Source organism: Schistocerca gregaria, chromosome 5 (assembly GCF_023897955.1).
Source record: "Schistocerca gregaria isolate iqSchGreg1 chromosome 5, iqSchGreg1.2, whole genome shotgun sequence".
In the NCBI taxonomy this organism is placed as follows: Eukaryota; Metazoa; Arthropoda; class Insecta; order Orthoptera; family Acrididae; genus Schistocerca; species Schistocerca gregaria.
In genome coordinates, this window is record NC_064924.1 from 333,518,076 (window position 1) to 333,541,990 (window position 23,915).

A 23,915-nucleotide genomic window follows, 5' to 3' on the forward strand; every position below is an offset into this window, starting at 1 on the left:
GGTCGTATTGAAGGAAGACATCAAAGCATTTGAATGGCTGCTGCTAGATTTGTTACCAGTAGATTCAATAAACTTGTAAGTATTACGGAGGTGCTTTGTGAACTCAAATAGGAATTTTTTGAGGGAAGACTACTTTCTTTTCATGAAACACTAGTTTCAAGACTTACAGAACTGGCATTAGAAGCTGACTGCGAAACTATTGTACTGTTACCTACATACATTTTGCATAAATACCACAAGGATAAAGTAGGGTTCATATGGAGGCATACAAACAGTCACTCGCTGCATTTGCAAAGTGGAACAGTGAAGGAAAGAACTAGCAGTAGTACAAGTTGTCATGCATCAGTCTGTGGATTGTCAGGTATGGATGTAGATGTAGATGTAGATGTTGGCATGGAACTGGCGACTAATAGGATCCCAGCCAGCAACACTAATCGATTTGCCATGCTGCTTGCCCCATAGATTGCAGCAATATTTCATCCAATCAGGAAATATTCTAGTGAACATGATGTTTTGCACAAGTAACTTACTATGTTAGTAAACTCATAAGAACACACTTCAACTTTGCTACATTACTCTTTGTATTAGTCACTATATTTTAAATTTTTTATGGCAATACTATATCTGGTTTAGTGAGGACTGTACTCGTTTAACTGAAATTACTTGTAAAGGCAGTCACATGTATTTGAGGTCAGTATTTACTGCACTAGATAATGCACTCTTTTGACTTACAGAAACAAAGTCCTTGTTAAATAACTAGGGTTGCCGCAACTTTCCCTGATATTTGCCTGATTTCCACACAAGTTTTAGCATTTTTCCCTGACAAATTTTGAGATCTCAAGGGTAAGAAAAGATGTAAGTTGACCATCTGTCTTTGCAGCTGCAGTGCAAGGAACAATGGTGAAAATGAGGAAATATATAAAACGAACTTGCAAGCAGGTGGTGTTTCCTGATATGAGCAGAAGTCTTAAGTACTAACATCAACATCTTTTGTAATGAACTGCTTTTAGATGGAGAAAGCAAGCCAAGTGGCATTTGTGTTTCATTAAGACCATTGATTTTATTTTATTTCAATAAAACTAAACATATTTTGTAACAAAAATACACATTTTCTTGGAGTTGCAAGACAGATTTGAAGTACCTCCACTGATTCAGAAATAACATCAGAAAAAAGTAGGCCTCCCAAATGAAGTGTATAAAGCAGGGAGACTTTGTAAACCAACACTGTAGGTGACCACCAATAAAATGGTGGTTCCACTATGTCAGTTATTGCCAGTAATTACTCACTGTGTTATATCTATTATTTCACAGGTATTGTGTGATTTTTCTTTCAAGAAATATGAGTACATAGCATTCAAACCGCCAGTGACTGACAATTTTCTTCTTCTTATCATACACACTTTCTAAGATGTAAACAACTTTTGAAGTGCCAACATGTACTAGAACAAATAAAATGTTTATAAAATGCCACACTGTACAATGTACTTGTAGTGAGACAGTGTCAATTCCATTGCCCATGGCCTCTGGCCTGCTGAGGAACACTATAGTCCTGGGTCCATGGAAAAACCATGAAAATCCACTGCATTTTGCCACACATAGACCCAGTCTGCAGGAAGATCAGTGAGACTAGATCCTATGGGAAGGGTCTAAACATTAGTGGGAACCAAATGGCTTCAGATCGGCAAGCCCAGTCCATTACAGACACCTGCAGAAATGGCCTGTGTTTTTGGCGTATTACGGAAATCCATTCGTGTGGCCACATATTCATGAGCCACTGACAGCATGTTGATGAAATAAGATCACAGTGATAAATCCATGCAACAGATAACTTGTTCAAATACTCTGAGAATCAATAATATGTGAATAGGAAGCAACTCACCATAAAGATGATTGCTGAGCTGCATACAGGCACATAGAAAAGACAATCACACTCTCATAATTAAGTTTGCAGCCATAGCTTTTGTCAGAAAGCAGGGACAAACACACACATTCACACACAACTTGACTCCTGTCTCTGGCTGCAGTGCCTACAATCTCTGCAAACAGGATCCAAATGATCAACTCCTCGTGCCTCCTTGTCTCTCATCGGCAGCTGCTAGACTAGCAACAAGAACGTGGGGCAGCACTGACTGCAAGCAGAGGGAAATGGTAGGAATGGAAGAAACAGTAGTAATGAGGGAGTAGGAAAGTGGTAAATGTACTCAACTGCACCCAGCCAGCAAAAATGCATGACCCCTCAATAAACAAACCATTTCATCTACAGAGACAAAAACGAGATTTTTCCCAGTGTTTTTTCAAATGTCCCTGATTTCCCTTACGTGTTTGAAATTCCCTGATTTCCAGAACCTGTGGCAACCCTGATACCTTTGTCACATACACACCTCTGTTACTGATGTATTATTAACTCTTGAAGATATCTCATCTTTTGTTGTTGTTGTTGTTGTTGTTGTTGTGGTGGTCTTCAACCCAGAGACTGGTTTGATGCAGCTATCCATGCTTCTCTATCCTGTGCAAGCTTCTTCATTTCCAAGTAACTACTGCAATCTACATCCTTCTGGATCTGCATAGTGTATTCATCTCTTCGCCTCCCTCTACAATTTTTACGCTCCATGCTACCCTCCAATACCACACTGGTGATCCCTTGATGCCTCAGAACATGTCCTACCAATTGATCCCTGCTTCTAGACACTTTGTGCCACAAATTCCTCATCTCACCCGTTCTATTCAGTACCCCCTCATCAGTCAGTTGATTTATCCACCCAGCTTCAGTATTCTTCTGTAACACTACATTTCAAAAGCTTCTATTCTCTCCTTGTCTAAACTATTTATCATTCATGTTTCACATCCATACATGGCTACATTCCATACAAATTCTTTTAGAGAAAGACTTCGTGGCACTTAAATCAATACTCGATGTTAACAAATTTCACTTCTCCAGAAACACTTTTCTTGTCATTGCCAGTCTACATTTTATATACTCTCTACCTCAACCATCATCACTTATTTACCTCCCCAAATAGCAAAACTTATCTAGTACTTTAATTGTCTCATTTCCAAACCTAATTCCCTCAGCATCAGCTGACTTAATTGGACTACATTCCATTATTCTCATTTCGCTTTTGTTGATGTTCATCTTATAGCCTCCTTTCAAGACACTGCCCATTCCATTCAAATGCTCTTCCAGGTCCTTTGCTGTCTCTGACAGAATTACAATGCCATCAGCAAACTTCAGAGTTTCTATTTCTTCCCCATGGATTTTAATCCCTACTCCAGATTTTTCTTTGGTTTCCTTTACTGGTTGTTCAGCATGCAGATTCAATAGCCTTGGGGGATTGGCTACAACTTTGACTCACTCCCCTCTCAACCATTTCTTCCGTTTTGTGCCCCTCTACTCTTAAAACTGCCATCTGGTTTCTGTACAAATTGTAAATAGCTTTTCGCTCCCTGAATTTGACCCCAGCCACCTTCAGAATTTGAAAGAAAGTATTCTGGTCAACATTGTCAAATCTTTCTCTAAGCCTAAAAATGCTAGAAATGTACGTTTCTCTTTACTTTATCTTCTAAGATAAATCATAGGGTCAGTATTGCCTGAAGTGTTCCAACATTTCTATGGAAACCAGACTGATCTTCCCCAAGGTAGGCTCCTACTGGTTTTTGCGACTGTTTCTAAAGTAATTGTGTAAGTATTTTGCAACTACGACTTGTTAAACTGATAGTTCAGTAATTTTCACACCAGTCAATGTCTGCTTTCTTTGGGATTGGAATTATTATATTCTTCTGGAAGTCTGGGGGTATTTCACCTGTCTCATACATCTTGCTCACCACACGATAGAGTTTTCCCAGGGCTGGCTCTTCCAAGGCTATCACAGTTCTAATGGAATGTTGTCTACTCCCAGGGCCTTTTGCTGACTTAGATCTTCTAGTGCTCTGTCAAATTCTTCATGCATTATCATATCTCCCATTTAATCTTCAACTACACCCTCTTCCATTTGCATAATATTGACCTCAAGTACATTGACCTTGTATAGACTCTCTATATACTCCTTCCACGTTTTTGCTTTCCCTTATTTGCATATAATTGGTTTTCAACCTGAGCTCTTGATAGTCATACAAGTGGTTCTCTTTTCTCCAAAGGTCTCTCTAATTTTCCTGTAGGCAGTATTTATCATATCCCTAGTGATATATGCCTCTACATCTTAGCCACTTTGAACTTCATGTTTATCTCGTTTTTGATATGTTTGTATTCCTTTTTGCCGTCTTCATTTACAGCATTTTTATACTTCCTTCTTTCATCAATAAAATTCAATATCTTTTCTGTTACCCAAGAATTTCTACTAGCCTTCATCTTGTTATGTACTTGATCCTCCACTGCCTTCAATATTTCCTGTCCCAAACCTCTGGTTCTTTCAGTTTATCCAGGTACCATCACCTTAAACTGCAGTTTCTTGCTTTTTGCAGTTTCTTCAATTTTAATCAACAGTTCATAACAAATAGATTGTGGTCAGAATCCACATCTGCTCCTGTAAATATCTTAAAATTTAAAACCTGATTCCTGAATCTCTGTCTTACCACTATATAATCTATCTGAAACCTTCCATTGTCTCAGGCCTCTTCCATGTATACAACCTTCCTTCATATTTCTTGAACCAAGTGATAGCTATGATTAAGTTATGCTCTGTGCAAAATTCTACCAGGCTGCTTCCTCTTTCATTCCTTACACCCATTCCATATTCACCTACTAATTTTCCTCCTCTTCCTTTTCCAACTATAGAATTCCAGTCCCCCATGACTATTAAATTTGGATGCCCCTTCACTATCTCAATAATTTCTTTTATCTCGTTATACATTTCTTGAATCTCTTCTTCATCTGTAGAGCTAGTTGGCATATAAACTTGTACAACTGTGGTAAGCATCGGCTTCGTGTCTATCTTGGTTACAATAATGCGTTCACTATGCTTTTCATAGTAGTTTACCTGCCCTCCTATTTTTTTTATTCATTATTAAACCTATCCTGCATTACCCCTATTTGATTTTGTATTTATAACCCTGTGTTCATCTGAGCGGAAGTGTTGTTCCTCCTGCCACTGAACTTCACTAATTTCCACAAAATCTAACTATCCATTTCCCTTTTTAAATTTTCTAACCTACCAGCCCATTTAAGGGACCTGACATTCCACACTCCAATCATAGAATGCCAGTTTTGTTTCTGCTGATAACAATGTCCTCCTGAGGAGTCCTCACCTGCAGATTTGAACGGGGGACTATTTTACCTCTGGAATATTTTACCCAAGAGGTCACCATCATTTAACCATACAGTAGAGCTGCATGCCATTTGGAAAAATTACAGCTTTCAGCTGTTTGCAGTACCAGCACAGTTAGGACTGATCAGTCAATCATCCAGACTGCTGCCCCTGCAACTGCTCAAAAGGCTGCTGCCACCTTCAGGAACCACATGTTTGGCCTCTACACAGATACCCCTCCATTGTGGTTGCACTATGGTACAGCTATCCTTATTGCTGAAGCATGCAACCCTTCCCACCAATGGCAAGGTCTATTGCAAAAAAAATGGTTTAAATGGATCTGAGCACTATGGAACTTAACATCTGAGGTCATCAGTCCCCTAGAACTTAGAACTACTTAAACCTAACTAACTTAAGGATATCACACACATCCATGCCCGAGGGAGGATTCGAACCTGCGACCATAGTTGTCACGCGGTGCCAGGTCTATTACATTTACTGTTCTTATAATGCATTTGTTTCAATGCCTGGATGACTTTCTCCACTATTTTGCACTTTTTTTGTAATGAGCTACATTATTAAAATTTTACCTGTAACTGCCTGTCACTTATAGTTTCATTAGAATCGTGTGTCACAAGCATTGTACACAGTTCTCCAGTTCACGTTCTTCAGTGTATTCTTCCTTAAATACTCTACTTTTTGTTTATCAATTACCCTTGTACTCAGATTTGGTGGATTTTGCATATATATTAGTACCAATGCACTGTTATTGTTATTGTTGTTGTTGTTATTATTGTCTTCTTCTTCAGTCCAGAGACTGGTTTGATGCAGCACTCCATGCTACTCTATCTTCTGCACGCTTCATCATCTCCAAGTAACTGCTGCAACCTACAGCCTTCTGAATCTGCATACTGTATTCATCTCTTGGTCCCCCTGTATCATTTTACCCTCCACCCTGCCCTACCAATTGATCCCTTCCTCTAGTTAACTTTGTCACACATCCCTCTTCTCCCAAATTCTATACAGTACCTCCTCATTAGTTACATGATCTACCCATCTAATCATCAGCATTCTTCTGTAGCATCACTTTTTGGAAGCTTCTATTCTCTTCTTGTTCAATGGATGACTTGGTGGCTTAATTGATAAGTGACAAACTACAATGTTGATGCCCAGAACACCCACTGTAACTAGGGTGACTTCCTTTGCGAAATCTTTACACAATGACCCTACATACCCCTTTATCACCTGATAAAGACCAGCACTAGGTATTAAAAGAAAGTGTTTATTCAGTATTTTGATCCCAGTTCATGTAGCAATAGTATAACTGCCTAACAACAAAACTAACTTACTGTTTACTAATTTTCCTGCATTGTTACTCTTTAAATACTTCCTAGAAGTTTTTGGTGTCCTGGTTACACAAACATCTGGTTCAGATACATCCATTATTTTTATTTCATTTTGGCAGAGTGGTAAACATATTTCTGATCTCACTTAATTCCTCAGCTTCCACATCACTGTTGCCATTCCAATGGAAAAACAACAACCACAGCATCAAACTCCAAAGCTAACAATCATATAACAAGTCAAACCTTTTTCTTTCACAAATGACAATGATTTAGAAATGCTAAGTTAGTATATCTCAAAAATTTGGCCTATATGTGAGTGTATATGTTATTCACACTAAACTAAGAGCAAATGATACATGAAACAAAGCAGAAATATGAAAAAGGGATTAAAGTTCTGGGAGTAGAAATAAAAAGTTTGTTTGCCAGTGGTACTGTAATTGTTAGAGAAAGTAGAGAACTTGCAAGGTAAGTTAAATCAAACAGAATGAAGGAAGATTAGCTTTTAACATATCCTCGAGGACACAGTCATTAGACAACACTGAGGAAGGGAATTAGGCCTATCCTTTTGCAATAGAACAATAAGCAATTTAAAAATTTGGGTGGCCAGATGCAGATCTCAACTGTGCTCCTAAATGCAAGTCCATTGTCTTACCACTGAGCCACCCTGCTTGGTAAAGGGAATGGATAGTATCTTGCAAAAATGTTATAAGAGGGACATCAAAAAAAGAAGAAGAATAGATGAAGAAAGGAAGACTAGGGTTTAACGGCCCACTGACATCAAGATCATTAGAGATGGAACACATACTGTCAGCATTTCAGGATAGAGAAGGAAATTGGCGTACCATTTCAACAAAACATCCAAACACATTTGCCAGGAGCGATTTACTGAAATCATGGAAAACCTAAATCTGGGCAGCCAGATGAGGATTTGAACAGTCATTCCCCCAAAGAGGCAACGCATTGAATTAATTCAAGTGACACTAATTGAATTAGATGAGAAAGGAGACAAAGAAAGTAGTAAACAATTTTTCTATTTGTGCAGAAAAATACTGACAATGGTAGATGCAGAGAGAATATAAAATGTAGAGTAACAATAGCCAGAAAATGGTTTCTTAAAATACTTAATATAATTTTCTGAAAGTTTTAGTCTAGAGTGTAGCCTTTTATGGAAGCCAAACATGGACCATAAACAGCACAGACAAGAAAAGACTTAAACTTTTAAAATGTAATGTTACTGAAAAATACTGAAGACTTTATAGGTAGACTGAGGTACCAAATCAAAATGAGGAGAAAATGGATTTATGCCACAACTTTACTATCGTAAGCATCAAGGAATATTTGATGACCACCAACATTCTTCATGAATGTAGCTTATGCGAAGATAACACACACTCTAGATGTAAAGAAAAACTGCGGGGCCATTTCTGTTATTTTTTATAGTGCTATAATAATGGTAATTCCAAGATGGAGCAGTACTTAAAATACGAGAAAGGCAACCACTCACTCACAAAGGATAAATGCTTGGAGCACAGAAACATATAACACGAGACAGCAATCACACTAGGTTTCGAGCAGTAGCTCTTCTTCTAGCAAAAGAAAACACACACGGAATGTACAGGACATTCCTGTAGCCACGGAAGATAATGTGTGTGTGCGTGTGTGTGTGTGTGTGTGTGTGTGTGTGGGTGTGGGTGTGGGTGTGGGTGTGGGTGTGGGTGTGTGGGTGGCCGGGGGGGGGGGGGGGGGGGGGGGGGCACATTGTCAGTGGTATGCCGAAATGATGTGGGTTTTAAGGGAGATGTTAAGGAGTCACTCCAATCCCGGGAGCGGAAAGACTTACCTTAGGGGAAAAAAAGGACACACACACACACACACACACACACACACACAGATATATCCGCACATACACAGACACAAGCACACATTTGTAAAGGCAAAGAGTTTGGGCAGAGATGTCAGTCGAGGCGAAAGTACAGAGGCAAAGATGTTGTTGAATGACAGGTGAGGTATGAGCGGCGGCAACTTGAAATTAGCGGAGGTTGAGGCCTGGCGGATAACGAGAAGAGAGGATATACTGAAGGGCAAGTTCCCACCTCCGGTGTTCTGACAGGTTGGTGTTTGTGGGAAGTATCCAGATAACCCGGATGGTGTAACACTGTGCCAAGATGTGCTGGCCGTGCACCAAGGCATGTTTAGCCACAGGGTGATCCTCATTACCAACAAACATTGTCTGCCTCATTACCAACAAACACTGTCTGCCTGTGTCCATTCATGCAAATGGACAGTTTGTTGCTGGTCATTCCCATATAGAAAGCGTCACAGTGTAGGCAGGTCAGTTGGTAAATCATGTGGGTGCTTTCACACGTGGCTCTGCCTTTGATTGTGTACACCTTCCGGGTTGCAGGACTGTAGTATGTGGTGGTGGGAGGGTGCATGGGACAGGTTTTACACTGGGGGTGGTTACAAGGGCAGGAGCCAGAGGGCAGGGAAGGTGGTTTGGGGATTTCATAGGGATGAACCAAGAGGTTACGAAGGTTAAGTGGCGGCATATATAAAATATTTTTTGACAAAAAATATTAATCTAAATATGTTTTACCTTTTCTGCTACGAGTTCTCCTGGCTTAAATAGGATGACACACAGTGGAGATACAACAGAAGACTCTCTGATTAACAAAGATCTTCTTTCGAGAGACTTTATTTCATTGAAATGTGTAAGATATGGGCTTGAGTTATCACAATGCTTGTAATTAACACTGTCTGGTGTTATGGTAGCATGCTGCTCAAGCCTGCAAAAGAGGGAAAAATGCTAAATAATGTCTGAAGTCTTACTGTGGAAGCAGATGAGATATTGTCAACTGAAATAGGCACATGAATTTTTTACAGCCACTCAAACCCATGGAATCTCAGGAACTAGCGACTGCAACAATCAATCTTAACCTTTTAATTTAGAGACCCACCACATTGTTTCAAAGCAAGCTGGGATCCATTCCCATTTAGCTTTGTTATTTGTCTTCTTAAATGACTTTTTTTTGACTCCTTAATTATCATTAGTGATAGTGAGATATGTGCTGTAAGACAAAGTCGTCATTCTGTAATTCTGAATATAAGACCAGACCCAACTTAGCTAAATTACATTAGTCAGAATAATTTCTAATTAATCTGAATCATTACAGCTAAATAGTTTTGATAATACTCATTTCAATTAACTAAAAATAATTATTTACTATTGCAGTCACATTGTTGACAAGTAAACAGATGTAATTACTATATTGCTGATAAAGTTCAGAAACTAGCCCATATCAATCTTTAAATTATTCATATAGCTAATTTCCAAAACATGGTAAGAACATCAGCACTTGTTAGTTTCCAGATACTTAACTTATGTATGGTACTGTTTATTTAGCAGTTTTTGCAGTTTCATCAACAAGAAGCCTTTTTTCAGTCAAAACTCTTATTGTAACACAGTTCAGACCAAAAACAATTTTTCTCTGCTATTCAATTACTTAGTTATGTAAAATTATAATTGTAAATTATTGAAATTACATATTTAACAATGTGAAACTTTAGCAGTAATTTTTGCAAAACTATATAAACACTGGGCTGAAGCCATTTTAAGTCAGCCTGTTCCAAGATTTCGAGCTTGGAACCCATGTCAGTCAAAACAGCCAGAACGCAGTTGTGCAATAATGCGTTTAAGATATATGAAACTGGACTGTGAATCAGAACAGTTAATAACATACGCAGATTAATGTGAATATGAAAGATAGCCAGTGCCTAGATTCTGAGTGTGGAATCCATGGTAGTCTGAATCATAATAATATAATGGTGCAATGATGTGTCCTCATAGATAAGAAGGCAGACAGTGAAGTAGGACAATGAACAATGACTTCTGATTAATTTTTAACACTAAAGTGCCATGCACATTGTTCATATGGGAGAGAGTGATTTTGGTTGGTTGGGTTATACTGCACATTGACTGTTTTCATATAATTAGAAGGTGCGGTACCTGTATACCTGGTAATTGAGACGTGATTATGTAATTAAGACATACAACATGGACTGGCCACAACTAATTCACTGGGGGGGGGGGTCCGACATTTATGGAGGTAAAACCTACGAAACCAAATGCCTATGTCAACAACATATTGAATGTGGATAGTGCTGTACCGTCCCGCACTCTCAGCCAACTGTTCACCATGATCGCTGACATCGAGGAACTACAACCTGATATATGATGAGAAATGTCACAATGTGATTTGAAATGAATGAATGACCAGTCTAAACAAAGCATATTTTAATACTGTGACCTATGAATATCTTTAAATCATATACCAGACTAAAAAATGTGTATTCCTCCATTAAATAAGACTTAGCAAGTGTGAGTATGAAGAGTACTGCACTTCTGATCTTTTTTGCTTTTCGGAGGACTGTTTGTGAATGTTTATATTCAATAGATTACAGCAAGCACTTTATTAAAGTCAACATTTAGTGTCCGATTTGGTCCATTATAAATGGTTTTGAAAGCCTGTGACTGTGAAAACAATATGTTTGTTTATACATAAAGCTTCTGCTACCAGTCACGATTTTTCTTTAATTTACTTTTCGCAAAACGCGTATCAAGAAATGATTCCCATTTTCAAGTGCATTTCTTGTGTGTATTAAGCCATTTCTATTGATGTTGTCAGTGTGTGAGAGTCTGCTTCATTTCTTTGACTTGAAACTGGGAATCATTTCCCGAAATCCTTCACGTGAAAAGTAAAATAAAGAAAAATCATGACTGGTAGCAGAAGATTTATTTATAAACAAACCTATTATAACATATAGTGTACAGACAATGAATCATCTTTTGTTGACATGGAACACTAATTTACAGTTAAACTGTCATCATGTATGCATCACATGATACTGTGATGAGACTCACATTCAAACATGATGAATTTTGTAGGGATGTTCGGTACCATCTGATATGAATAATCTCTCCTACTACCTGGATCTGTGAAGAATATTTTACAACAACTGCTGCCTCAAATAATTTGTGAACATTAAAGATACATACGCTTTTACACAATCTTTCAACAAGATAATAAATTGTCATCAACTACACCAGCACCTTATTTCCTTAGCAGGTTTGTATTGTTTCATGTGTAAGACAGTGACTTGCTTTAGGTTTCTCTGTCAGCAACTTTTATATTTAATAATAAATTTACAAAGCAGAAGTAAATATTTCAAATTCAGCAGCTGTTCTACTCGCCTTAGCTATAGGTTTTGTGTCAGTGTTTTATTGGTTTTGAGAGCAGGTTCGGTATATCACAGAAAATCTTAAACAGGTCATGGTTCTTTAGCAGAACTCTTTTCTTTGAAGAGACTGATGGTACAAATGAAAAAACAGAAGAAATTTTCAGTATGAAATCATCGTGGGTGGGTGGGGGAGAGGGAGGTACCTTTTTTTTTTTTTTTTTTTTTTTTTGCCTACACACACATAAAATAGCAAGTGAACCTTCCTATGCACAAGACATAATTAAATTTCACAATGTTTTCATCCATAAAAAAATTTAAATGTCTTCAGTTCAAAAAACCTGTTGACATCAAATTCTTGTCTACTACCAGCTACATTTAGCTATTGAAAGGGAAAGCATACGGATATTAGTCAGCTAAGCACACATTATTTTGCAAAATAATATGTTATACAATGCACTGGCTCCTTTGAAGAAGAATAAAATCAACAATGTTAAACTTACTCTGTGACTGTGAGATTTGTGTCTTTTACTATGCGACCATTCATAATTTTCCAGTTGCGCTTGACTAGTAAATTTCCCAGGCCTGACATTAACACAGCCTTTACCAATTCATCATGAAGCTGATATTTATTACATGGTGAGGCATCATCAGTAAGCTTCTCAGAATGACAAAGTATCTTACATTCATACAGATATTCCGAAAACAGTTTATTCAACCCTGTGAAATGAAATACGTTTTAGTCTTGATGTAAACATTTCATTTTATAAATGATTTTTTATTGCAATAATTTTCCATCACTGATAAGCACTGAATCTGCAAATGATCATAAATTCTGCAGACATTTAAAATAGGAAGAACATGGGTAATTATTATATCTATCAGACTGTTAACTAACTTCATTAGGTTATTTTCACATGTTACATAGAAAACATCAATTATTTTCCCTCTGTTAATTTAGCCATGAAACTAAAGAATACATTCTCTACTGAAAGGAATTGTTAAACATGCAAATAGGTCTTAATTTTTTCACTAAGAGTAATGTATTTGAAAGCTACTGACGTCACTACAGTTTAGTGTACCATACTCCACTAATTTGTCCAACTCGACTTGGATTGTATTTTAAATACCTGGAGTTTTACGTATTTGACAATTACAAGAAACTCTCTGGCTCATCAAACACAAATTTTAAAAAGTATCAGTTAAGACAGAATATTTTTAGTTACAAGGCTTTTGAGATGAGTAAGAGACAAGAACACAATTTCAATGTCACCCATCACATCATGAAATGAAAGTTGTAAACATGACCATTTTTCCTTTTTTTTTTTTTTTTTTTTGTAAGTGGTTTTGTTTGTTCTATCACTTCATACTAGTCACAGCTCGAACACACTCTTTGCAAAGTTTCTCTTCGATTGCCATATTTTCCTCAAAACGCTCATTATCACAATTCACGCCAGTGAACTTGTCATTTTGGAATTCAGCCAAAGAAACTATTTGCAACCATTTAGTAGTGTGCAATGAGATATGCATACTAACTTATAATTACATCTAAGGCTGTTTTCACACTGTTTAGGTATGTTGAAAAACATCTTTAAAGCTTAATTGCTGCAATTGGCAAATTTTAGTAAAATTACTATAAATTCCTTGAAAGACCATTTTTATCTCACATTTTTCTTTGAGTCTGGTATGAGTTAACATTTCTGCCAAAAAATGATGCAATCAGAAACATTTCTGTGTGATATTTGTTGCTATCCATTTATCACAGTTCGGAAACATCATGCTAGAAGTAGTGAAATGATCCACTCATTGTTCAATTGTATGCTCCAGAGAGGAAGTATGCAGCAAAAAAATTGTTCAAATGGGTCTGAGCACTATGGGACTTAACATCTGAGGTCATCAGTCCCCTAGAACTTAGAACTACTTAAACCTAACTAACCTAAGGACATCGCACACATCCATGCCCGAGGCAGGATTCAAACCTGCGACCGTAGCGGTCGCGCGGTTCCAGACTGAAGTGCCTAGAACCGCTCGACCACACTGGCTGGCAAGTATGCAGCAATAAAAATCTTTGGCAACTTAAACTATGATCTGAAAGCTTTACTATATGCCAGTAAACAGTAAGACAGTGGCTTGACAATTCACAACAAACCAAGTGTCACTGCTATTGTGTATCATCATAAATAAAAGGCAAAGCAAGACACCAACAATTAGTCATAGTGTAAAAAAATGCTAATACTTTCCTCTCATCTTTTAATTAATTTCCTAAAAGGAGAACACTAGTTTAAAAGTGCTGCTTGAACTGAAAATTAATGACTTATTTTCTACATACAAATATTCAGTTACTGTCAATTCCTGAAGGTATGCTTGCAAGAAACTGAGGGTTATGACTTCTGATGAGCTGTAATGACACTCCTGAGTTAAGATAACACTTTATAAAGATATTTACCACAGTAGAAAAATCAAATACTGCATCCTGTACAGAAAGGCAACATTATTGTACTTTCCTTTCTTTTTATCTATTTGAATCAGTCACTTACACTGGTTATGGCTCTAAAAAATGCAACTCAACACTGAAGTCGATTTAAGGACATTAAGACAATCCTCCTCCCCCCATGAACCATGGACCTTGCCATTGGTGGGGAGGCTTGCGTGCCTCAGCGATACAGATGGCCGTACCGTAGGTGCAACCACAACGGAGGGGTATCTGTTGAGAGGCCAGACAAACGTGTGGTTCCTGAAGAGGGGCAGCAGCCTTTTCAGTAGTTGCAGGGGCAACAGTCTGGATGATTGACTGATCTGGCCTTGCAACATTAACCAAAACGGCCTTGCTGTGCTGGTACTGCGAACGGCTGAAAGCAAGGGGTACTACAGCCGTAATTTTTCCCGAGGACATGCAGCTTTACTGTATGATTAAATGATGATGGCATCCTCTTGGGTAAAATATTCCGGAGGTAAAATAGTCCCCCATTCAGATTTCCGGGCGGGGACTACTCAGGAGGATGTCGTTATCAGGAGAAAGAAAACTGGCGTTCTACGGATCGGAGCGTGGAATGTCAGATCCCTTAATCGGGCAGGTAGGTTAGAAAATTTAAAAAAGGAAATGGATAGGTTAAAGTTAGATATAGTGGGAATTAGTGAAGTTCGGTGGCAGGAGGAACAAGACTTCTGGTCAGGTGACTACAGGGTTATAAACACAAAATCAAATAGGGGTAATGCAGGAGTAGGTTTAATAATGAATAGGAAAATAGGAATGCGGGTAAGCTACTACAAACAGCATAGTGAATGCATTATTGTGGCCAAGATAGATACGAAGCCCACACCTACTACAGTAGTACAAGTTTATATGCCAACTAGCTCTGCAGATGATGAAGAAATTGAAGAAATGTACGATGAAATAAAAGAAATCATTCAGATAGTGAAGGGAGACGAAAATTTAATAGTAATGTGTGACTGGAATTCGAGTGTAGGAAAAGGGAGAGAAGGAAACATAGTAGGTGAATATGGATTGGGGCTAAGAAATGAAAGAGGAAGCCGCCTAGTAGAATTTTGCACAGAGCACAACTTAATCATAGCTAACACTTGGTTTAAGAATCATGAAAGAATGTTGTATACGTGGAAGAACCCTGGAGATACTAAAAGGTATCAGATAGATTATATAATGGTAAGACAGAGATTTAGGAACCAGGTTTTAAGTTGTAAGACATTTCCAGGGGCAGATGTGGACTCTGACCACAATCTATTGGTTATGACCTGTAGAGTAAAACTGAAGAAACTGCAAAAATGTGGGAAATTAAGGAGATGGGACCTGGATAAACTGAAAGAACCAGAGGTTGTACAGAGTTTCAGAGAGAGCATAAGGGAACAATTGACAGGAATAGGGGAAAGAAATACAGTAGAAGAAGAATGGGTAGCTCTGAGGGATGTAGTAGTGAAGGCAGCAGAGGATAAAGTAGGTACAAAGACGAGGGCTGCTAGAAATCCTTGGGTAACAGAAGAAATATTGAATTTAATTGATGAAAGGAGAAAATATAAAAATGCAGTAAATGAAGCAGGCAAAAAGGAATACAAACGTCTCAAAAATGAGATCGACAGGAAGTGCAAAATGGCTAAACAGGGATGGCTAGAGGACAAATGTAAGGATGTAGAAGCTTATCTCACTAGGGGTAAGATAGATACTGCCTACAGGAAAATTAAAGAGACCTTGGGAGAGAAGAGAACCACGTGTATGAATATCAAGAGCTCAGATGGCAGCCCAGTTCTAAGCAAAGAAGGGAAGGCAGAAAGGTGAAAGGAGTATATAGAAGGTTTATACAAGGGCGTTGTACTTGAGGACATTATGGAAATAGAAGAGGATGTAGATGAAGACGAAATGGGAGATACGATACTGCGTGAAGAGTTTGACAGAGCACTGAAAGACCTGAGTCGAAACAAGGCCCCCGGAGTAGACAACATTCCATTAGAACTACTGACGGCCTTGGGAGAGCCAGTCATGACAAAACTCTACCAGCTGGTGAGCAAGATGTATGAGACAGGCGAAATACCCTCAGACTTCAAGAAGAATATAATAATTCCAATCCCAAAGAAAGCAGGTGCTGACAGATGTGAAAATTACCGAACTATCAGTTTAATAAGCCACGGCTGCAAAATACTAACGCGAATTCTTTACAGACGAATGGAAAAACTGGTAGATGCAGACCTCGGGGAGGATCAGTTTGGATTCCGTCGAAATGTTGGAACACGTGAGGCAATACTGACCTTACGACTTATCTTAGAAGAAAGATTAAGAAAAGGCAAACCTACGTTTCTAGCATTTGTAGACTTAGAGAAAGCTTTTGACAATGTTGACTGGAATACTCTTTTTCTAATTCTAAAGGTGGCAGGGGTAAAATACAGGGAGCGAAAGGCTATTTATAATTTGTACAGAAACCAGATGGCAGTAATAAGAGTCGAGGGGCATGAAAGGGAAGCAGTGGTTGGGAACGGAGTGAGACAGGGTTGTAGCCTCTCCCCGATGTTATTCAATCTGTATATTGAGCAAGCAGTAAAGGAAACAAAAGAAACATTTGGAGTAGGTATTAAAATTCATGGAGACGAAGTAAAAACTTTGAGGTTCGCCGATGACATTGTAATTCTGTCAGAGACGGCAAAGGACTTGGAAGAGCAGTTGAACGGAATGGACAGTGTCTTGAAAGGAGGATATAAGATGAACATTAACAAAAGCAAAACGAGGATAATGGAATGTAGTCAAATTAAATCGGGTGATGCTGAGGGAATTAGATTAGGAAATGAGACACTTAAAGTAGTAAAGGAGTTTTGCTATTTAGGAAGTAAAATAACTGATGATGGTCGAAGTAGAGAGGATATAAAATGTAGACTGGCAATGGCAAGGAAAGCGTTTCTGAAGAAGAGAAATTTGTTAACATCGAATATAGATTTATGTATCAGGAAGTCGTTTCTGAAAGTATTTGTTTGGAGTGTAGCCATGTATGGAAGTGAAACATGGACGATAACTAGTTTGGACAAGAAGAGAATAGAAGCTTTTGAAATGTGGTGCTACAGAAGAATACTGAAGATAAGGTGGATAGATCACGTAACTAATGAGGAGATATTGAATAGGATTGGGGAGAAGAGAAGTTTGTGGCACAACTTGACTAGAAGAAGGGATCGGTTGGTAGGACATGTTTTGAGGCATCAAGGGATCACAAATTTAGCATTGGAGGGCAGCGTGGAGGGTAAAAATCGTAGAGGGAGACCGAGAGATGAGTACACTAAGCAGATTCAGAAGGATGTAGGTTGTAGTAGGTACTGGGAGATGAAGCAGCTTGCACAGGATAGAGTAGCATGGAGAGCTGCATCAAACCAGTCTCAGGACTGAAGACAACAACAACAACAAGACAATCCTAAACATTAAAATTCAGAAAGAAAATAACAATTGGTGTAGCATCTTTTCCAGCAATTATAATAAGATAATAATTAGGCACTAGATACAAACTTCACATGTCTTTTTAGTATGTGCATGATACCTATTTGCTATTGAGTAAACAGAGATGGTGCTGATCATTAGACAGACACATCATTAGACATAGTAAGAAACTTTCTAACTTTCAACATAGATTCCTACCAGAATTAACAAGCATATGCTCAATGTGTGGGCAAAGCATAAGGCAAGATGGGTTATGAAGCTGATAAGTCACTGTGTGGGCAAAGCATAAGGCAAGATGGGTTATGAAGCTGATAAATAAAACAAGTAGCTGTAAAGACTGTTGAGAGGAATAAAGATCCTCCCCACCTCGAATCTAACAGTCGTCTGATGACCTTGTGACAATTTTTAACTTTCAATCTTGCCTCACCTCACTTTCCAACACCACTCTTCAATTAAATTTAAATTAACATCACAACTGTATAAACAGTTATCATTCTTCACTTCAAAACTGACCCTGTGCTAATTAAGTTTTTAGTGTAACTGTTAACCACAGGGCTTCAGCAACTATCCAACACATCCATCTACGAACAGTGCATCGGTACCATCCAAGAAGTCCAATATGATCTTTACTCTCATGCACCTATTTTGTCAGAAATCAGTAATACCGACCACAGACTTAAGGCTATATTGAATGTAGTGAAACGAGACACAGGACAACCTGACACAGAATATGATAACACCACAACTGAACTGAATGGATGGGCTATAAATGATTAGTCACTGTGGCGAATATATTTAATAAGCATTTCTTAAATATAGTAAAACCATAGGGACAAACACTTCAAGAGAAAAAGCGAAACATATGTGAAAACAGCTACTCTCATAAAATTCAATCATAGGAATGTATCACCAACCTCTCCTTCCAATATTAAGAAAACTACACATTCTCTCAAAAATAAAAGCTCATCTGGTTCTGATGATTTTTCTCCCAATAATGTACTAAAGATTTGTTCCCATTAATAAGCCAAATCTTACCTGAACTTTGTTATGCATCACTAACTCAAGGCATTTCACCAGAGAGACTGAAATATTATCATGTTAAACATCTCTAATATAGGTGATAAGAGAGATGTCAATGACTGCCAACCTGTATCACTCCTGCCATTTTCCAAAATCTTCGAGAAGGTGATGTGTTCTAGATGGTATCTCACCTTAGCAATTATTATATCCTCAGAAAATCGCAGTTTGAGTTTCAGAAAAGGTGCTGTACTGTGTTTACCAGTTGTGTATTCTCTCGTCAAAATTTACAGCCATTAAATAATAAAACAGCATTGGCTGGTATTTTCTGTAACCAAACTAAGGTATTTGATTGTGTGAATCACAGAATTCTCCTAGATAAATTGGAGTTATATGGGATTGATTCTATAGTCAAATAATGGATGTCTATCTAACCAAAAGAATGCAGGAAGAATTAGATGTAATATGGCCCATTGGATAGGAAGAAGGTGTACTGAACTGTGAAGGATGAAGTGAAATAGAAGCAGTAAATGGTCCAATCTCAATATTTGTAACATTGAACAAATGTTTGTAGCCACAGCGTTGTGGTTACAGTGTTGCACTGCAAGGGGGGAGATCTGTGTTCAAATATTGTTTAAACCCCCCCCCCCCCCCCCCTCCCTGCCTTAACCCCACCCACCACCTGCAAAGTGATCCATGGAACATGAAACTAACTAGCTCCTTTATAAAATGACTACCTCTTTCTAAAGTCTCTTTGCTGTTGCATCATTGTCTACCTTCCCAATATCATCACACCATGGACAGCCACTTTCTACATGCTATCCAACATCTACAATCCTGACCACCAACGAATTCCCACTAAGGCTAGTTTCTGTGTTCCCAGTGAATGGACTTTTACTTTTGTGGACAAACATTTTAAATCGCTTGCCTGCAGCCTACACTCATTTATTCAGTCATTCCACGTCTACTGTATGCTATGCCTGTGAAGTTCAGTAAAACTTATGACTGGTGCTAAGCTACTTAAGTTAATGACAGAAGTTCTTACTTCTAGACTGCTATATATCTATTAAAGGATGCATATGTACATTAAAAGAATAGCTATTTTTCTACATTCCTGAATTCAGCGTTTTGCAATTTTGTGCAAACCCTTTCAGAGAGCACTGGGTGTCTATCTCCAGATATCTGGCAGTTCTCGTTCAGGGTGTATATGCGGACAAGGAAAAAAATTCCTGGGTTTTCCCCAGTTAAAAAACACACTTTCTACTGGGTGAAAATACACTTTTTCTGTGTTAAGTGACCATATACTATTCCTCAGAACTGTAAAACTTATCAGTTCTTTGATGGTTATTGTTTTATACACTGGCGGGGAATTTCTGAGCCCTTTAGAAAACAAATCTCACAAAAAAGACCATTTACGCTGCCTATTTTCATATTACGAAAGTATAAATTCGAATTCCACCAAACACCACATGTTACTTTCCGAAGCATTGAAATCTAGATGCGATGCACTTTTGTAAGCCAGTCATAGCTCATGTCGTGTGATTTCGCCAGCTGATACAGCGGATATTCAGAGCTTAGGACACGTGATGGAGTCAGCCAATAGTATTATCACTGTTAAGAAGCGCGTGCACACAAATAGGAAAAGTTAATGGTGTACATTAATATGCATGGTGTTGCTATAAGAAAAGCAGAGCTTTCACAAATAATATTGGTCTCCACAGTTAATAAGCTGCAAGAGAAGCTAAACTTTCACATATAATGTTGATTTTTTTTGCGAGTATTACACTTTAAGATACATCACACAAATGTGCCAGTAGAAGTTTTAATACCGACATAAATGTCTAATCTTCTGGGCTCGAAAATTTTTCAATCTGGTCATCCTTAAATACCGATTTTTAAATGAGAGCCAAATGCTCTGTGATTTAAGAAATTCATCACACATTCTTGCACTTCGTTCATCTTGCATGAAAGGAAATTTACTTTGAAAGTAATGCTTTTTCAATGAATCATTCACTATATTTGTTTCAGCAGTTGCCAGAGAACACCGGATAACAGGTGTCACCGCGCTTGTGCAGCTAGAATGATGCAGAAGCCCGTACGTTTGTAGGTGTAAAACATTAAAAGATTTTACATTATGTCATAAAAGAAACAAGGCATCAGAGGAATTCCGTGAACCATACTAAAATGCATAATTCAGCTTAAAGTGCACATTCATGTGTCCAGATTCGGTTGTAAATTTTCTTGGAGTACCAGTTTTGTATTTTCCTTTTTAATTGTGGCATAATGTCATACATGCTATAAGTTGAAAACATGCTCTTTTGAAATGCAGCAAACAGTGGAAACTGGCCAATAATGTGGAATTAAACAAAAAATGGCTCTGAGAACTATGCGACTCAACTTGTGAGGCCATTAGTCCCCTAGAACTTAGAACTAGTTAAACCTAACTAACCTAAGGACATCACACACATCCATGCCCAAGGCAGGATTCGAACCTGCGACCGTAGCGGTCTCGCAGTTCCAGACTGCAGCGCCTAGAACCGCATGGCCACTTCGGCTGGCGGAATTAAACACTTCATTTCAAATAAATTGACTGCCTCAGCGGAAAAGATTTCTTTAGAAAACCAACAAAAATAACTTCACTGTTCTGCAAGGCAATTAATGCTTAACTGAAATTGCCTCCCGAAGCAGATACCCCAGTTTGCTCCCAGTGAATATGGCAGCTTGCGCGCGACAGTACAATTTTTCTGGGTAGCATCTTGCTGCTTGCTTGTACAGCTAACAGCCACACTTTTGTAGCCCGAAGCGGGTGAAGGTACATGCAAGACTCAACTGTGCATGTGCATGGGTCCGCTCACAACTGCCACACTAATCTAATGTAATCAGTTTTAACGTCATAGTCATCGGCGGCAGTTCGTTGTTATGAAGCATTGCATAGTCTTCCTAAAGCCTTTGACACATTTTTCTACTGGCAGACGCTTGTATGAGCACTGTGTTTTGTTGTGTACATGGCGCATTTCCTTTGCAACTTAAGTTTTATTTTAGTTTTTTCCTCTCATTCATGTTTTATTGCTGCAATTCTATTCTGCAGTAGTGGGATGCAGTAATATCCTTTGTCAGAGTATTATTTCTTACCAGTCAAAATTACAAAACATTAACTGAAAACTAAAACAAAACAAAAATATCCTGGAATTCTAAGAAATTCCTGGTTTTCTCCCGGATGAAAAAATTCCGGGGTTTTTCCTGGATATCCCGGTTGTCCCGGGTCGCATACACCCTGTTGTTTTTCAGCAGGTCAAACAAATCTGTTACCATTCATGCTCCCTTTGTCGTTCATGTACAATATCCTCATTAGTCCTAAATAGTATGTGTCTCACACACTAATATAATCATTGATGGGTCCCATTTCATCTGAATTCACTCTTGTCAATAGCCACTTTCAAAACTATTATCTTGCAGGGTTGCAAGTCTATCAATGAAGTACAGCACTCACAGCACTGTTTTATACAGTACTGATTTAGGTCCTTGGTGAGAGAGTTTATTCCACTTTTTGGGCATATAATCTTTTCCTGTTTTCTCATATTAGGCGTAAGTTATACAAACTTTTATTTGTCTAGATGCATCGGTTTGATTTCTGTGACTTTCAAATTATGGTTTGCTATCCAAAGCACACACATAGAATTACTTACAGACTTTTCCATGCCTTGAAGTGAAATGAGAGGCTCATTTTTCCTACTTAACAAACTTCTTATGTTTCGATGGAAAACTCCAAATACGAGGACTGTTCAGTGAAGAATGGTTATAATTTTTTTTTTGACATCATACCTTTGCTCATCCTCATAATTTTGATAGTCCTTCTCAAAGTAGTCCCCCATGGATGTAATGCACTTGTCCCAGTGTTTCTGCCAGTCTTCAAATACATGCTGGAAACCATTTTTTGAGACATCCTTCAAAATCGTCTCCGCAGCCTTCACCACTTCTTCTCATGATTGATAATGCCACAAAGGCGTTTCTTCATGTTAGGGAATAGAAAGAAAATCACATGGGTCTAAATTCAGATTATAGGGAGGGTGAGGGATGCACTTCAAACTGATTTTTGCAAGATACTCAACAGCAACATTATCAATGTGCGGCCGTGCATTATCGTGGTGCAGCATCCAGCCTCCTTCATGGAAATGTGGTTTTGCTCCTGATATGGACTTCAAATGTTTTCAGGACATCCCTGTAGTACTGCCCAGTTACAACATGCATAACTGATCATCATGTCCACAGGATGTAGGTTTTCATTTTTTTTCTGTGAGAGACTAAAAATACTACTTAAGGACAAATGCCCTCAACGGCACTAATGATAGGCATGAGTTCTCTCTCCTCCAATATTATATGAAAAGCATCATTTGTGGAATGACTAAGACAGACATATACTCTTGAAATGTCCATTTATACAACTACATTCAAATGATGTGACATCAGAAGCCAGTTGATAACCAAGAAATCCAAATGTAAGATGTTAACTGTGTACAAAAATTTACATGCGCAGCTGCCACGAACAGATAAAAGTTGAATGGCAATTTCTGGGACAACAAAGTAAGTGGCACTTTTTTGTAAATGAAAATCTGCATAAGATAGTGGTTCACCACCCATTTTTCCTCTACATAACTGTAGTTGCCCGTTGTCAATTGCATCCATTCATATGTTGCTGAATACGATATACTTTAATAAACTGGGGCAGATATTAAAAGATTAAATTTTACAAAAATGTGTGAGGAACAGCTCCGCTGGGTATGAAATAAGTGGGTGAAAGTTATAGACAATATTAAGAGTGATTACATTGATAACACTGAGAAGAGCATAAAGTAAGGCATTGAAATTCAACATTTTGGGTATTCAGTTCACTACTTTCAACAGATACTTCCAGTGCAGTTACACAATATTTATTCATAATAGCCTTTCCTGATGGCCAACTGACAGAATCCCTTCCACTAGCTTGACCATCCTCCATTCCATTCTGTGTTGGGAATTAATATTTAGTTCCTGTGTAGCACTGCTGGGCTTTCAGTTACTACATTTGTCACAGTGCTGAAAACTCAGAATTACACCAAGATAGGCAGTAAAGTATATACATTTGATATGTCAAAATCTTGTGCAGTAGTTATAGGT

General features: G+C 38.2%; 1 protein-coding gene across 3 annotated transcripts in view; it reads right to left on the bottom strand.

Annotated features, from left to right (window-relative positions):
• Positions 1-23,915, bottom strand: part of LOC126272627 (ATP-dependent RNA helicase DHX30-like) — a 268,564-nt gene that overhangs the window by 26,384 nt on the left and 218,265 nt on the right. For all 3 annotated transcript variants that reach the window (XM_049975586.1, XM_049975587.1, XM_049975588.1), the window contains 2 exons: positions 12,325-12,541; positions 9,183-9,372 (listed from right to left, as the gene is read on the bottom strand). In XM_049975586.1, the coding sequence (XP_049831543.1) occupies positions 9,183-9,372; positions 12,325-12,541 (407 nt within the window). The remainder of the gene's footprint in view (positions 1-9,182; positions 9,373-12,324; positions 12,542-23,915) is intronic.